The sequence below is a fragment of the Salmo trutta genome, chromosome 24 (assembly GCF_901001165.1).
Source record: "Salmo trutta chromosome 24, fSalTru1.1, whole genome shotgun sequence".
NCBI lineage: Eukaryota > Metazoa > Chordata > Actinopteri > Salmoniformes > Salmonidae > Salmo > Salmo trutta.
Genome location: NC_042980.1, coordinates 28,284,134 through 28,302,649, shown reverse-complemented (window position 1 = coordinate 28,302,649; position 18,516 = coordinate 28,284,134). Strand labels below are relative to the sequence as shown.

The window sequence follows — 18,516 nt, the reverse complement described above, 5'->3', positions numbered from 1 at the left end:
TTCAGAAATGTTTTATTCAAGCCAATCAATAGAGCTTGCCAGCTTGTAGTCCTAAAAAACGGAAATGAGTTCTACCTCTGGTTCGTCGAACATTCCTATAGGGGAAGTTAATGGGAAAAGAATGGAGTTTTGGGATAATCACCAGAAATTAGGTTTGAGGTAGAAAATAAGGTCAGTGTTAAACACAGGCTTAGGAAATCTTATACGTTTTGTTCTATATGAGACAATAGCATTCAGTTAACATGACCTTTATGAATCCTTTGTGCTTGTTTTGATTACATAAATGCTTCAAAATTCACAAAGAGTGATGTTAGCTGATGAAGATTATCTCATAGATAAAACGTATAAGATCTCCTAAGCCTGTGTTTAACACTGACCTTATTTTCGGCGTTTATCCAAAAACCATACAAAACCCCCATTCATTTCCCCATAAACTTTGAAATGTCATATGTCATTGCTTTGACCATGGCGGACGGAGTTAGCCTGCCTCCGTTAGTGCCTACAAAAATATGGCAATAATATTGCTCTCTATTTTAGCCTTTTTTTTGCAGAACTGTTTACATAGTAGGGATGCTGAATATCACATAACTGAAATGATTTCATCAGTATGTGATCATTTTTAGAATTTGTACTATTTGCATATACAGTAACAAGTAAAACTTTTATAATATTGATTTTCCGGTAGCCTTTCCATTCTATTTTTTTCGATATCTATGGCGCGAACATGGGCGTCGTTGTTCAATGTCCTGTCAGCTGACTAGCAGCATCTTTGGCTGTTACACCACTCGAGTCGCTGTGTTCAAACAGTTTCTAGCTTGCTAGCTACTTACTACAACCTCGAACACCCATGCGGCTTGACTAGGGTGTTATGTTACGAAGGAGCTAAACACCTCCCTCCGGCTTTGCATTTCCCCATAGGCTTTGAAACGTCATTGCTTTGACCTATGAGCCATTGCAAATGTTGGCCTGCCTCCGTTAGTGCCTACAAAAATACGCCATTAATATTGCTCTCTATTAAGCATTTTTTTGCAGAACTGTTTACATATTAAGAATGCTGAATATCACATAACTGATGTGATTTCATCAGTATGTGCTCATTTCTATTTTGTTTTAACCATTTGTACATACAGTAACAAGTAAAACATTAATAATATTGCAACTTCCGGTGGCCTTGCGTTCTAGTACATGCGCGTCGTAGTAGGTGAATGTCTTGTCAGCTGACTAGCAGCAACACACGGGTCGCTGTGTTCAAACAGTTTCTAGCTACTACAACCTAGAATACCTATGCGGCTCGACTAGGGTGTTATGTTACGGAGAGCCAAAACTGGCGAAGGAGCTATACCTCCAGCATGGCGGCAGAAATACAACCCAAACCGCAGACTCGGACGCCTGTTCTGCTCAATAAAATTGAGGCTTCCCAAGATGTTGTGAACACGGCGGTTATAATTCCAAAAGAGGACGGGGTGATCAGCGTCTCTGATGACAGGTAGGATGATACTGCTTTACTATATCCTTTTATGAGACCATGTTTTCAAATATGTGACTAGCTAACGTTACAATATTACATGCATTTTGCACAATTTCTATATAAACATGTCGCTACTGACGCTATAAGATCCCTATCACTAAGTGGGTTTTCCCTGTGAACAGACCGCTCGGTCATTGCTCGGGTTTATTTATGTGACGTTAGCTGACTAAACTCAACGGTGAATAACATTTATTATTAACTCCACAAACGTTGAGCAGAGACCAGGCTTTGTGTTATTCAGTTCCGACGACATCGATTCGGTAAAGGTCAATACTTATATATTTTTTTTAGTCATTTAGCAGACGCTCTTATCCAGAGCGACTTAAAGTAGTGAATGCATGAAATGTATGCATTCACTACATTTTTTGTTGTTGTTGTACTGGCCCCCCGTGGGAATCGAACCCACAACCCTGGCGTTGCACACACCATGCTCTCTCTACCAACTGAGCCACAGTATATATATATACGTACCTTGTTCTTATGTTTGTCCTCTGTAGTAGGGTGTTGGGGGTAAAATAAACATCGCTTGAACTGAGCATAACCAATGATACAACAGAATCTCAGAAGCATAGTACACTTTGCTTCATGTATGTAATTTATTTCACCTTTATTTATCCAGGTAGGCAAGTTGAGAACAAGTTCTCATTTACAACTGCGACCTGGCCAAGAATATAGCAAAGCAGTTCGACACATACAACAACAGAGTTACACATGGAATAAACAAAACATACAGTCAATAATACAGTTGAAGAAAATCTTATCATTGCTGAGATAATACAATTTGTGTGTCCGAATTCTGGGTCAAAGGTTGTTAGAGAAAGTGTTTAACAAAAATGGCACCAAAATGACAAAGGTGGGCTCAGATTAACTAACAAACATTTCAGGATATGAATTTCCTATCAAAATGACATTCAGGGTTATACAATGTGCATTTTAAAATGAAATAGGATTAAATATATATACGTATGCATTTGGGTTCCCGAGTGGCGCAGCGGTCTAAGGCACTGCATCTCATTGCAAGAGGTATCACTACAGTACCTGGTTTGAATCCAGGCTGTATCACATCCGGCCGTGATTGAGAGTCCCATAGGGCGGCGCACAATTGGCCCAGCGTCATCTGGGTTTGGCCGGGGTAGGCCGTCATTGTACATAAGAATTTGTTCTTAACTGACTTGCCTGGTTGGATAAATAAATGAAATGTGCACATTGGCATGTAATATGCAATTTAGCTGTTAATTTATGCACATTTCATGTTGTACGCAATAAATCATTGACATTCAAGTTATTTATTTTGACCTAATGCAATTAATCACACACATATGCTACTGAACTAACTTTTAGGGTTTTAGTGTGTTTATAACAGCAACTCTTATGTAATTCAACTCAACATACTCATTATCTTTCTTCTGCCCATCCCTGCTCAATAACTTTTGAGCTAGAGACACCAAGCTAACATTACTGACTACTTCAAACTAGATTATCAGACAAAATATTTTTTATACTATTTCTACTTTTTAAACCATAGCAATATATGCATATAATTGAATGCATTCCAAAGGCCATAGATTTTCAATGGGGAAATTTCTGTTCGCAGCTCCTCCCACACCTTCTATGCTAGACTCACTAGATTTACCCCCCCCCCCCCCCCCCCCCTAGTCTACACAAAGTGTGTGTGTGGTGGCGGCTAACCTTCCTGAGCTACTCTAGCTAAGGTGAGGTTGCAGGTGTTCATAAATGTGTGCACAACAAACCACTTCCCAAAATAGATTCTTGGTTGGCCCAATTTTTGTTTTAGCATCGAAGGTATAATATTTCATACAAGCAGGTGTCATTACAGTAGGTGCATATCTTAATGGCAAAAAAACATGCCTATTAATATCAAACTAAAACAGAATGAGCATCTGTGCTTTTCACACAACATTAAACTGTGTGTGATTACATTATATACGGATTAATTGGTCAGAAGAGGCCATCTAGACAAGCAAGATATCTGTTAAACATGTTTCAAGTTTGAATGTCACATCCACAAGTACGGTGCAATGCCTTTCTTGCAATCTGTAAACCCAACAATGCAGTAATCAATAAAAACGGGGAGAATATCAAACAAAGTAGAATGAGCATCTGTAATGTCACACAACAACCAATGTGTAGATTGATAAGTTTAAGCTCTGAGCATAATGATCATTAACATCTGTCCCACCTTACCCCTCCCTCACATAGACTTAGACTAGTGTGTGTGTGTGTGTGTATACAGTTGAAGTCGGAAGTTTACATACACTTAGGTTGGAGTCATTAAAACTCGTTTTTCAACCACTCCACAAATTTCTTGTTAACAAACTATCGTTTTGGCAAGTAGGTTAGGACATCATCTTTGTGCATGACACAAGTCATTTTTCTAACAACTGTTTACAGACAGATTATTTCACTTATAATTCACTGTATCACAATTCCAGTGGGTCAGAAGTTTACATACACTAAGTTGACTGTGCCTTTAAACAGCATGGAAAATTCCAGAAAATGTCATGGCTTTAGAAGCTTCTGATAGGCTAATTGACATAATTTGAGTCAATTGGAGGTGTACCTGTGGATGTATTTCAAGGCCTACTTTCAAACTCAGTGCCTCTTTGCTTGACATGAGAAAATCAAAAGAAATCAGCCAAGACCCCAGAAAAAATTGTAGACCTCCACAAGTCTGGTTCATCCTTGGGAGCAATTTCTAAACGCCTGAAGGTACCACGTTCATCTGTACAAACAGTAGTACGCAAGTATAAACACCATTGGACCACGCAGCTGTCACACCGCTCAGGAAGGAGATGCATTCTGTCTCCTAGAGATGAACGTATTTTGGTGCGAAAAGTGCAAATCAACATATAGCACAAACACAAGGTACCAGTCAAACGTTTGGACACTTACTCCATTCAAGGGTTTTTCTTTATTTGTACTATTTTCTACATTGTAGAATAATAGGGAAGGCATTAAAACTTTGAAATAACACAGCAATTGAGACTGCATTGATTCCATGTATCTTTTTCCACAAAACCCATATCGTCCAAAAAGTTAGACTTTTGAATCATCTGTCCATAGAACATTCTTCCAAGACTCCCGATGCTTTTTTTTAGCAAAGTTGATTAAACTTTTTGGATGACATGGGCCCCATTATGCCTGGCAAAAAACAAACACAGCGTTCTACAGTAAGAACCTCATACCAATGGTCAAGCATGGTGGTTGTAGTGTGATGGTTTGTGGATGCTTTGCTGCCTCAGGACCTGGACGACTTGCTTTAATAGAAGGAACCATGAGTTCTGCTCTGTATCAGATAATTCTACAGGAGAATGTCAGGCCATCTGTCTGTGAGCTGAAGTTGAAGCGCAGCTGGGTCATTCAGCAAGACAATGATCCAAAACACACAATCAAGTCTACATGGAAATGTCTAAAAAGCAACACATTTTACGTTTTGGAATGGCCTAGTCAAAGTCCAGACCTAATACCAATTGAGTTGTTGTGGCAGGACTTAAAATGAGCAGTTCATGCTTGAAAACCCAAAAATGAGTTAAAGCAGTTCTGCATGCAAGAGTGGGCCAAAATTCCTCTACAGCGATGTGAGAGACTGATCAACAACTACAGGAAGCATTTGGTTGCATTCATTGCAGCTAAAGGTGGCACAGCCAGTTATTGAGAGTGTAAGGGGGCAATTACTTTTTCACACAGGGAATTTGGGTGTTGCAGAACTTTGTTAAATAAATAAAATACGTTTTTTTCTCTTATTTGTAAGCTCAGGTTCCCTTTATCAATTATTAGGTTTTGGTTGAATATCTGGTTACATTCAGTATAAAAAATATGCAAAATCAGAGAATCTGAAAGTGCAAATATTTTTTCCACAACGCTTTATTTCAGTAACATTTATTGAAAAAGTATGGTTTTCAGCAAACAAAGGCATACAACTACAGAAGACAAAATTAGGCACAAGCATCTCATATTTTTTGTTGTTGAAGTATTGACCTTGGGTGAAATCGCTGTATCCAAAGCTGACTTCCACAAAACCTGGTCTCTGCTCATATCTGTTGGTTGAGGTCATCAGAAACTTCCTTCACAATGGAGTTTAGTCAGCTTGAGCTTATTTTGTATGCAGCATGTCGTCATGGCTCTTTCTGGCTGGTCGTGGTCACCTAGCGTCTTCGCTCCGTTAGACCTGTACACATTGGTCTTGATGTGTACCAATGTCACCCCGCTTTAAAACTAAGAGGCAGAGAGAGAGATGTATCTTATCAGAAACCTGACTTCTACACTGTCTGTCTATCGACCACTGATGTACTGTCATGCAGACGTTGCAGAAAAACAACCGGGCTTGTCAGTCAGCTGACATGAAAGCCCACTGGTCATCTCTCTCTATTGTGTAATAAAATCCCCACAGTCTCAACCACATGCTCATTCCAGTCATTCAAAGGTCACATAAGTAACAAGTAATGATCGACCTGTCAATTCGTTATTGTGATTTTACTCGTGTTCATTTTCTTTATGAATTATTAAAGGGAAATTTAAAAAATGTTCAACTTCATATTCATCATACAGTATGTGAAAATTGCACATTTCTATGTTTTGTATTAAAAAAGATGGAGGAAGATAGAATCAACCAATTTAGTAGGCAATGCCTACTCATAATTGGTTAAAATAACATGATGTAATTGTTAACACTTATTATTCCCCTCGTATTTTCCACAAAACATAGAAAACGCTCCATTTTCACATACAGCTCTGGAAAAAATTAAGAGAACACTGCAGAATTATCAGTTTCTTTGGTTTTACTATTTATAGGTTTGGGTAAAATGAACATTTATTTTATTTTATAAACTACTGACAACATTTCTCCCAAATTCCAAATAAAAATATTGTCACTTAGAACATTTATTTGCAGAAAATGATAACTGGTCAAAATAACAGAAAATATAGTGTTGTTAGACCTCGAATAATGCAAAGAAAATAAGTTAATATTCATTTTCAAGCAACACAATACTAATGTTTTAACTTAGGAAGAGTTCAGAAATCAATATTTGGTGGAATAACCCTGATTTTCAATCACAGCTTTCATGTGTCTTGGCATGCTCTCCACCAGTTTTTCACATTGATGTTAGATGACTTCATGCCACTCCTGGCACAAAAATTCAAGAAGCTCGACTTTGTTTAATGGCTTGTGACCATCCATCTTCCTCTTGATCACATTCCAGAGGTTTTCAATGGGGTTCAGGTCTGGAGATTGGGCTGGACATGACAGGGTCTTGATCTGGTGGTCCTCCGTCCACACCTTGATTTACCTGGCTGTGTGGCATGGAGCATTGTCCTGCTAGAAAAACCAATCCTCGGAGTTGGGGAACATTGTCAAAGCAGAAAGAAGCAAGTTTTCTTCCAGGACAACCTTGTACGTGGCTTGATTCATGCGTCCTTTACAAAGACCAATCTGCCGATTCCAGTCTTGCTGAAGCTCCCCCAGATCATCACCGATCCTCCTCCAAATTTCACTGTGGGTGTGAGACCTGGAGAGGCCTACAAGCCACAGTGTTTCGCACCCACTGTGAAATCTGGTGGAGGATCGGTATTGATCTGTAATTATGCATTTCTGTGTAGTACAGATCAGGGACCCATGATGCAATTTCGTTACCGGGTCTAAATCCACTTCAACAAAATCGTTTTTTTTTTTTCAAACTCAAGGTGCCATGTTATAGCTGACACCCCATTCTTTCAGCAGACATCTTTTGAATCTTAATTTCGGAGCAGATATTTAAGAGTTTTTGGGAAACGTGGTTGCATAAAAACCAAAGGGAGATTTTACCGTAATACCGTTACCAAAGTTTGCATCTGACCCGCAGGACGATCCGGATATGGTTGAAGAGAGACAGTGGCCAGTACTGGCCCAGCATCTATCACACTATGTCAGGTGAGTACTCATCTCTCATTAGCTACTCATGCATGCATGGAGTTAAGCATCTAGGCCTAGCAACTCCATTGGCCTCATTTTGTGAGCTGTCATTAGCTATTCTGTCTGTATGGAATCTGTTTTAGCATCTGTTCCAGTTTTAATAAAGTATAGGATATATTTCATTGTAACGTCATGCTGGGTGCCTTTTTGCTCCCACACACTTATATACACACCAACTTTTCTTAGACTTGTCATTTCTTTCTTTTTGTAGCTTCATGCTCCTGTATGTCCTTTAACCCAGAGACCAGGAGGCTGTCTGTGGGAATGGAGAATGGAACCATCTCTGTAAGTGACAATTTCTGTAGTTTTAACATGCACTCATGTATGGGCGTTACATACTTTTCTACTAAGCACCCAGCCTCAATCCTGACACACTGGCTACCAAAGCTTGTACCCCAGTGTCAGGGTCAGATTGGGGGCTGGTTGTCATGGTTTCACATCAGCGGGTCACTGAGTAGCTACTGTGTGTTACTCTTTCACCGAGTCTTTGCTTCTCCAGACATCCAGCACTGATCGATACTCCCAGAGGGTTTGCATCTCTGAGTAATCTCTTGCATGATTGGCTAAGCAGTTAGGTGGATCAATCAACACTGGGATAGTAAATATGCTTTCATCTTCAGGAATGGCTTGGTCATCCAGGCAGTTTCACTGGGACATTTAAGCGAGTTATAGAATAATTGCCCTCACAGTTTTGTAATTGGTGATCTTATTGGACGTGTAGGCCTGGGTTGCTGTAAAACCCTTTGTCATTATGTGTAGATTATGGGATTTATTTGCAGAATAAATTGCATGTCTAAAAATAACATGGATATAATTTTAAAGCTAAGCATTTCCCTTTTTGCTTAGAGCTCATCGTAAGGTTATTTTAAGCGTTGGGTAATTTTAACCCAAAAGTATGTCCCATATCAAATAAATATTGCGCTACTTCTTGGGAAAACCTGTGAGTGACATACTTCCTGTGTTTCAGGAGTTCATCCTGTCTGAAGACTACAACAAGATGACCCCGGAAAGGACCTATGAGGGTGAGAAAGGAAGTGTAGACAGGCTGTGTTCTCTGTGTGACTCAGCTGACTCCGGTCAATGGCAGGAAGGGATTAAACCAGTCAAAATAATGGATTTTTTTCTGTTCATGGCACTTTGCTTGGTTTTATCTGCAAGACTTCTAAAAGCAATAAGCTAAGATTGAGGATGCAAAGAACACCAGTCCATCTACTGTATACTATGTTTGGTCATATTTACCAGAATTTTTTTGTTTATTATCATGACATTGTGTTTCATAATTGTGTTTTTTTTTTTTTAGCCCACCAGGGCAAAGTGACAGTGGTGCTGTTTGTGTTGGAGATGGAGTGGGTCCTTAGTACAGGACAGGACAAGAACCTCACCTGGCACTGCTCTGAGAGTGGAACACAGCTGGGGTTATACCGCACCATAGCCTGGGTCTCTGGACTACAGTATCCTTCATCAGTTAGAAACAACCTATTCTACTCTTTCTATGCTATTCACATGATGTTGCTATGCCACACATGCAGTCGTGGCCAAAAGTTTTGAGAATGACACAAATATTAATTTTCACTGAGTCTGCTGCCTCAGTTTGTATGATGGCAGTTTGCATATACTCCAGAATGTTATGAAGAGTGATCAGATGAATTGCAATTCATTGCAAAATCCCTCTTTGCCATGCAAATGAACTGAATCCCCCAAAAACATTTCCACTGCATTTCAGCCCTGCCACAAAAGGACCAGCTGACTACATGTCAGTGATTCTCTGGTTAACACAGGTGTGAGTGTTGACGAGGACAAGGCTGGAGATCACTCTGTCATGCTGATTGAGTTCAAATAACAGACTGGAAGCTTCAAAAGGAGGGTGGTGCTTGGAATCATTGTTCGTCCTCTGTCATACATGGTTACCTGCAAGGAAACACGTGCCGTCATCATTGCTTTGCACAAAAAGGGCTTCACAGGCAAGGATATTGCTGCCAGTAAGATTGCACCTAAATCAACCATATATCGGATCATCAAGAACTTCAAGGAGAGCGGTTCAATTGTTATGAAGAAGGCTTCAGGGCGCCCAAGAAAGTCCAGCAAGCGCCAGGACCGTCTCCTAAAGTTGATTCAGCTACGGGATCGGGGCACCACCAGTACAGAGCTTGCTCAGGAATGGCAGCAGGCAGGTGTGAGTGCATCTGCACGCACAGTGAGGCGAAGACTTTTGGAGGATGGCCTGGTGTCAAGAAGGGCAGCAAAGAAGCCACTTCTCTCCAGGAAAAACAAGGGACAGACTGATATTCTGCAAAAGGTACAGGGATTGGACTGGTGTAAAGTAATTTTCTCTGAATCCCCTTTCTGATTGTTAGGGACATCAGGAAAAAAAGCTTTTTCGGAGAAGACAAGGTGAGCGCTACCATCAGTCCTGTGTCATGCCAACAGTAAAGCATCCTGAGACCATTCATGTGTGGGGTTGCTTCTCAGCCAAGGTTGTGGGCTCACTCACAATTTTGCCTAAGAACACAGCCATGAATAAAGAATGGTACCAACACATCCTCCGAGAGCAACTTCTCCCACCATCCAGGAGCAGTTTGGTGACGAACAATGCCTTTTCCAGCATGATGGAGCACCTTGCAATAAGGCAAAAGTGATAACTAAGGAAACTCCTCAGACCTTAATCCCATTGAGAACTTGTGGTCAATCCTCAAGAGGCGGCTGGACTGACAAACTCCAAGCATTGGTTATGCAAGAATGGGCTGCCATCAGTCACGATGTGGCCCAGAAGTTAATTGACATCATGCCAGGGCGGATTGCAGAGGTCTTGAAAAAGAAGGGTCAACACTGCAAATATTGACTCTTTGCATCAACTTCATGTAATTGTCAATCAAAGCCTTTGACACTTATGAAATGCTTGTAATTATACTTCAGTATTCCATAGTAACATCTGACAAAAATATCTAAAGACACTGAAGCAGCAAACTTTGTGAAAATGTATATTTGTGTCATTCAAAACTTTTGGCCACGACTGTACAATGCCTTCAGAAAGTATTCACACCCTTTTACTTTTTCCACATTTTGTTGTTACAGCCTGAATTTAAAATTGATTAAATTAAAAACATTTCCCGGCCTACACGCTACCCCATAATGTCGAAGTGGACTAATGTTTTTTTAAATGTTTACAAATTAATTAAAAATGAAAAGCTGAAATGTCTTGAGTCAGTAAGTATTCATCCCCTTTGTTATGGCATGCCTAAATAAGTACAGGCGTAAAAATGTGCTTAATAATAATATCTCACAAGTTGCATGGACTCACTCCTGTGTGCAATAATGGTTTTTAACGTGACTTTTGAATTACTATCTCATCCGTACCTGACACATACTATTATCTGTAAGGTCCCCCAGTCGAGCAGTACATTTCAAACACCGATTCAACCACAAAGACCAGGGAGGTTTTCCAATACCTCGCAAAGAAGGGCATCTATTGGTAGATGGGTAAAAAAACAGACATTGAATATCCCTTTGAGCATGGTGAAGTTATTAACTACACTTTGTATGGTATATTAATACACCCAATCACTACAAAGATACAGGCATCCTGACTAATGCAGTTGCCAGAGAGGAAGGAAACTGCTCAGGGATTTCACCATGAGGCCAATGGTGACTTTAAAACAGTGTTTTTAATGGCTGTGATAGGGGGAAAAAATGAGGATGGAGCAACATTCTATTTACTCTACTATACTAACCTAATTGACAGAATGAAAAGTAAGCCTGTACAGAATAAAAATATTCCAAAACACGCATCCTGTTTGCAACAAGTCACTAATGTAATATTGCAAAAAAATGTGGCAAAGCGCACAACTTTTTGTCTTGAATACAAAGTGTTGTGTTTGGGGCAAATCCAACACATGACTGAGAACCACTCTCCATACTGTCAAGCATAGTGGTGGCTGCATCATGTTATGGGTATGTTTGTAATTGTTAAAGACTGGGGAGAAGAAATGGCGCTAAGCACAGGCAAATCCTAGAGGAAAACCTGGTTTAGTCTGCTTTCCACCAGACACTGGAAGATTAATTCACCTTTCAGCAGGACAATAACCTAAAACACAAGACCAAATCTACACGATTTGCTTACCAAGAAGACAGTGAATGTTCCTGAGTGGCCGAGTCACCCTTTGCCTTGATGACAGCATTACACACTCTTGGCATTCTCTCCACCAGATTCATGAGGTAGTCAACTGGAATGCATTTCAACTAATAGTTGTGCCCTTGTTAAAAGTACTTTGTGGAATTTCTTTCTTTCCTTAATGTGTTTGAGCCAATCAGTTGTGTTGTGACACGGTAGGGGTGGTATACAGAAGATAGCCCTATTTGGTAAAATACCGTGGACATATGGCAAGAACAGCTCAAATAAGCTAAGAGAAACAACATTCTGTCATTACTTGAAGACATGAAGGTCAGTCAATGCGGAAAATGTCAAGAACTTTTAATGTTTCAAGTGCAGTCGCAAAAAACATCAAGCGCTATGATGAAACTGGCTCTCAAAAGGACCGCCACAGGAAAGGAAGACCCAGAGTTAGCTCTGCTGCAGAGGATAAGTTCATTAGAGTTACCAGCCTCAGAAATTGCAGCCCAAATAAATGCTTCACAGAGTTCAAGTAACAGACACATCTCAACATCAACTGTTCAGAGGAGACTGCGTGAATCAGGCCTTCATGGTCGAATTGGTGCAAATAAACCACTACTAAAGGACCCCAATAAGAAGCTGAGACTTGCTTGGGCCAAGAAACACGAGCAATGGACATTAAACCGGTGGAAATCTGTCCTTTTGTCTGATTAGTCCAAATTTGAGATTTTTGGTTCCAACCACCGTGTCTTTGTGAGACGCAGAGTAGGTGAACGGATGATCTCCACATATGTGTTTCCCACTGTGAAGCATGGAGGAAGAGGTGTTGGGGTGCTTTGCTGGTGACACTGTCAGTGATTTATTTAGAATTCAAGGCACACTTAACCAGCATGGCTACCACAGCATTCTGCAGTGATACGCCATCCCATCTGGTTTGTGCTTAGTGGGACTAGCATTTGTTTTTCAACAGGACAATGACCCAACACACCTCCAGGCTGTCTAAGGGATATTTGACCAAGAAGGAGAGTGATGGAGTGCTGCATCAGATGACCTGTCCTCCACAATCACCCGACCTCAACCCAATTGAGATGGTTTGGGATAAGTTGGACCGCAGAATGAAGGAAAAGCAGCCATCAAGTGCTCAGCATATGTGGAAACTCCTTCAAGACTGTTGGAAAAGCATTCTAGGTGAAGCTGGTTGAGAGAATGCCAAGAGAGTGCAAAGCTGTCATCAAGGCAAAGGGTGGCTACTTTGAAGAATCTCAAATATAAAATATATTTTGAGTTGTTTAACACTTCTTTGGGGTACTACATGATTCCATATGTTATTTCATATTTTTGATGTCCACTATTATTCTACAATGTAAAAAAAATAGTTAAAATAAAAAACTCTTGAATGAGTAGGTGTGTCCAAACTTTTGACTGGTACTGTAAATCTGCTTTAGAATCTATGGCAAGACTTGAATGGTTGTCTAGCAAAGATCAACAACCAATTTGACAGAACTTGAAGTATTTGGAGTAGAATGGGCAAATATCTTTCTACCCAGCTGTGCAAAGCTCCTAGAGACTTATGCAGAAAGACTCACAGCTGTAAATGCTGATTAAGATGATTCTAACATGTATTGACTCGGGTATGAATACTTATGAGATATTTCTGTATTTCATTTTCAGTACCTTTTCAAAAATGTCGAAACATGTTTTCACCTGTTTATTTAACCCTTATTTTACCTGGTAAGTTGACAACCTGGGGAATAGTTACAGGGGAGAGGAGGGGGGGTGAATGAGCCAATTGGAACTGATGGGGTATTGTGTGTAGATGGATGAGGAAAAAATAAATACATTTAATCCATTTTGAATTCAGGCTATAACACAACAATGTGGAATAAGTCATGGGGTATGAATACTTTCTGAAAGCACTTTATCTTAACAGATACTTATGTGAAATGTAAAGCCATAAAACATACACTGCTCAAACAAATAAAGGGAACACTTAAACAACACAATGTAACTCCAAGTCAATCACACTTCTGTGAAAACAAACTGTCCACTTAGGAAGCAACACTGATTGACAATAAATTTCACATGCTGTTGTGCAAATTGAATAGACAACAGGTGGAAATTATAGGCAATTAGCAAGACACCCCCAATAAAGGAGTGGTTCTGCAGGTGGTGACCACAGACCACTTCTCAGTTCCTATGCTTCCTGGCGGATGTTTTGGTCACTTTTGAATGCTGGCGGTGCTTTCACTCTAGTGGTAGCATGAGACGGAGTCTACAACCCACACAAGTGGCTCAGGTAGTGCAGCTCATCCAGGATGGCACATCAATGCGAGCTGTGGCAAGAAGGTTTGCTGTGTCTGTCAGCGTAGTGTCCAGAGCATGGAGGCGCTACCAGGAGACAGGCCAGTACATCAGGAGACGTGGAGGAGGCCGTAGGAGGGCAACAACCCAGCAGCAGGACCGCTACCTCCGCCTTTGTGCAAGGAGGAGCACTGCCAGAGCCCTGCAAAATGACCTCCAGCAGGCCACAAATGTGCGTGTGTCTGCTCAAACGGTCAGAAACAGACTCCATGAGGGTGGTATGAGGGCCCGACGTCCACAGGTGGGGTTTGCTTACAGCCCAACACCGTGCAGGACGTTTGGCATTTGCCAGAGAACACCAAGATTGGCAAATTCGCCACTGGCGCCCTGTGCTCTTCACAGATGAAAGCAGGTTCACACTGAGCACGTGACAGACGTGACAGAGTCTGGAGACGCCGTGGAGAACGTTCTGCTGCCTGCAACATCCTCCAGCATGACCGGTTTGGAGGTGGGTCAGTCATGGTGTGGGGTGGCATTTCTTTGGGGGGCCGCACAGCCCTCCATGTGCTCGCCAGAGGTAGCCTGACTGCCATTAGGTACCGAGATGAGATCCTCAGACCCCTTGTGAGACCATATGCTGGTGCGGTTGGCCCTGGGTTCCTCCTATTGCAAGACAATGCTAGACCTCATGTGGCTGGAGTGTGTCAGCAGTTCCTGCAAGAGGAAGGCATTGATGCTATGGACTGGCCCGCCCGTTCCCCAGACCTGAATCCAATTGAGCACATCTGGGACATCATGTCTCGCTCCATCCACCAACGCCACGTTGCACCACAGACTGTCCAGGAGTTGGGGGATGCTTTAGTCTAGGTCTGGGAGGAGATCCCTCAGGAGACCATCCGCCACCTCATCAGGAGCATGCCCAGGCGTTGTAGGGAGGTCATACAGGCACATGGAGGCCACACACACTACTGAGCCTCATTTTGACTTGTTTTAAGGACATTACATCAAAGTTGGATCAGCCTGTAGTGTGGTTTTCCACTTTAATTTTCAGTGTGACTCCAAATCCAGACCTCCATGGGTTGATACATTTGATTTCCATTGATTATTTTTGTGTGATTTTGTTGTCAACACATTCAACTATGTAAAGAAAAAAGTGTTTAATAAGATTATTTATTTCATTCAGATCTAGGATGTGTTGTTTAAGTGTTCCCTTTATTTTTTTGAGCAGTATATTTCAAGTGGTAATGGCTTTTGACTGTCTCCTTCACCTCAAACAAGTGTATGTTTTTATAACAACGAAGCGCTGTGGGGTAGACCAGAGAGGGAGCCAGATTAGAGTCCAAGTAGTTTTTCTTATTGGGGGATGCTAACAACAGCCTTCAGTCATACGGTCACCATGGCAACGGTCCAGAGAGTTTTCTGTAATTGCGAGATGAAAGGTTTGGGTCCACTCCACTGTGGAGGGCACTCAATCCCAACCAGCTCTGTGAGGTCATAAGACTGACTACTTCTTCAGCCAGGGATAAACACTTCCCATGTTAAATACAGCAAAGCAAAACGACGTTGGATTTCAGCTGACATCATTCGTATGGGCGCCATTTTTTTTGCTTTGTTTGCCTTATTACAAACCTAAAGGAGGCACTGTCCAAAATTGTTGAAATTTAAAAAAAATCGGCTTGGAACGTGTATTTTCTTTAGTATGTCATCCAGCTAATTCTCCATAACAGCCACTGTTCTGAGTTGGCCTAGGGTCAGATTAGTACAGCAACCTTTTTCAGAAGAAGGAGAAATGACATGCTCTGTGAGAAGATTTGTCTTTTTTTCTCTCTGACTGTTATTGTTCTGGCCTCTTGTATCCAGGTCACAGGGAGAACTGTGTTCCTGGCTGCGCCCTCAGGTCACTGAAAGGACTCTCTTGAGCTCAGAGACTAAGTATATATGATTTTGTAGCTAATGAACAGTTGATTGTTGTGGTAAGTTTACTGAAATGGGATCTTTAGTTTTTGTTGTATATGCAGTCAACCTTTCTCTGACTAGAATGAACCACATACACATATCAGATCCAGGTTTCAACAAGGTAACACTTTGAGAATAGAGTAAATGTGTGTGAAGTTGCTCAGATGCAAATTGTTCAGTTAAAGCAGCAATCCGTAGTTAAACAATGATAAAGCATTTTCCAGCCCATGTTTAGGTAAAAAGATTAGAAATGTAACTACTCAAATTCATAGACAGAGCTATGGATGCAAGGACTGACCATTCATGATATCACAATTATAGTTTTAACCATGTTCTTTAAAAAACAATTTACATTTACTTTATTTACTTACATTGGAGTCAAACAAGCTCATTATTTTCAGTTCTGATGTGGTACGACAGTTGAACTAAGGTCATGAGGCATTTATATGTTCTTCCTTAATCTATGGGTACATATCATTCATTTATAAAGCCAAAAAATAAATAAAAAAGATGTATATTTCACCTTTATTTAACCAGGTAGGCAAGTTGAGAACAAGTTCTCATTTACAATTGCGACCTGGCCAAGATAAAGCAAAGCAGTTTGACACATACAACAACACAGAGTTACACATGGAGTAAAACAAACATACAGTCAATAATATAGTAGAAAAATAAGTCTATATACAAAGTGAACAAATGAGGTGAGATAAGGGAGGTGAAGGCAAAAAAGGCCATGGTGGCGAAGTAAATACAATATAGCAAGTAAAACACTTGAATAGTAAATTTGCAGTGGAAGAAAGTGCAAAGTAGAAATAGAAATAATGGGGTGCAAAGGAGCTAAATAAATAAATAAATACAGTAGAGGAAGAGGTAGTTGTTTGGGCTAAATTTTAGATGGGCTATGTACAGGTTTAGTAATCTGTGAGCTGCTCTGACAGCTGGTGCTTAAAGCTAGTGAGGGAGATAAGTGTTTCCAGTTTTAGAGATTTTTGTAGTTCGTTCCAGTCATTGACAGCAGAGAACTGGAAGGAGTGGTGAACGAAGGAGGAATTGGCTTTGGGGGGGACCAGAGAGATATACCTGCTGGAGCGCGTGCTACAGGTGGGTGCTGCTATGGTGACCAGCAAGCTGAGATAAGCGGGAACTTTACCTAGCAGGGTCTTGTAGATGACCTGGAACCAGTGGGTTTGGCGACGAGTATGAAGTGAGGGCCAGCCAACGAGAGCGTACAGGTCGCAGTGGTGGGTAGTATATGGGGCTTTGGTGACAAAACGGATGGCACTGTGATAGACTGCATCCAATTTATTGATTAGGGTATTGGAGGCTATTTTGTAAATGACATCGCCGAAGTCGAGGATCGGTAGGATGGTCAGTTTTACGAGGGTATGTTGGGTAGCATGAGTGAAAGATGCTTTGTTGCGAAATAGGAAGCCAATTGTAGATTTAACTTTGGATTGGAGATGTTTGATGTGAGTCTGGAAGGAGAGTTTACAGTCTAACCAGACACCTAGGTATTTGTAGTTGTCCACATATTCTAAGTCAGAACCATCCAGAGTAGTGATGCTGGATGGGCGGGCAGGTGCAGGCAGCGATCGGTTGAAGAGCATGCATTTAGTTTTATTTGTATTTAAGAGCAGTTGGAGGCCATGGAAGGAGAGTTGTATGGCATTGAAGCTCATCTGGAGGGTAGTTAACACAGTGTCCAAAGAAGGGCCATAAGTATACAGAATGGTGTTGTCTGCGTAGAGGTGGATCAGAGACTCACCAGCAGCAAGAGCAACATCATTGATGTATACAGAGAAAAGAGTCGGCCCAAGAATTGAACCCTGTGGCACCCCCATAGAGACTGCCAGAGGCCAGGACAACAGGCCCTCCGATTTGACACACTGAACTCTAACAGAGAAGTAGATGGTGAACCAGGCAAGGCAATCATTTGATTGCCTTGCCAGATTTTGCAGCTCTTTCAGAACATCAGCTGACTAGATTTTGGGAGAAGGAGAAATGGGGAGGGCTTGGGCGAGTTGCTGTGGGGGGTGCAGTGCTGTTGACCGGGGTAGCCAGGTGGAAAGCATGGCCAGCCGTAGAAAAATGCTTATTGAAATTCTCAATTATAGTGGATTTGTCGGTGGTGACAGAGTTTCCTATCCTCAGTGCAGTGGGCAGCTGGGAGGAGGTGCTCTTATTCTCCAAGGACTTTACAGTGTCCCAGAACTTTTTTGAGTTTATGTTGCAGGAAGTAATTTTCTGCTTAAAAAAGCTAGCCTTGGCTTTTCTAACTGCCTGTGTATATTTGTTTCTAACTTCCCTGAAAGGTTGCATATTACGGGGGCTGTTCGATGCTAATGCAGAACGCCACAGGATGTTTTTGTGTTGGTTAAGGGCAGTCAGGTCTGGAGAGAACCAAGGGCTATATCTGTTCCTGGTTCTACATTTCTTGAATGGGGCATGCTTATTTAAGATGGTGAGGAAGGCATTTAAAAAAATTAACCAGGCATCCTCTACTGAAGGGATGAGGTCAATATCCTTCCAGGATACCCGGGCCAGGTCGACTAGAAAGGACTGCTCGCTGAAGTGTTTTAGGGAGCGTTTGACAGTGATGAGTGGAGGTCATTTCACCTCTGACCCATTAAGGATGCAGGCAATGAGGCAGTG

General features: G+C 41.3%; 1 protein-coding gene across 1 annotated transcript in view; it reads left to right on the top strand.

Moving 5' to 3' along the window:
* The first annotated feature begins 1,092 nt into the window (after nt 1–1,092).
* The window catches only part of LOC115161036 (WD repeat and FYVE domain-containing protein 2), a 41,980-nt gene continuing 24,556 nt past the window's right edge, over nt 1,093–18,516 (top strand). Inside the window, exons 1-5 of the mRNA XM_029711713.1 lie at nt 1,093–1,486; nt 7,390–7,457; nt 7,711–7,784; nt 8,467–8,521; nt 8,800–8,950. Coding sequence (XP_029567573.1) covers nt 1,350–1,486; nt 7,390–7,457; nt 7,711–7,784; nt 8,467–8,521; nt 8,800–8,950 — 485 coding nt within the window. The 5' untranslated portion in view covers nt 1,093–1,349. The remainder of the gene's footprint in view (nt 1,487–7,389; nt 7,458–7,710; nt 7,785–8,466; nt 8,522–8,799; nt 8,951–18,516) is intronic.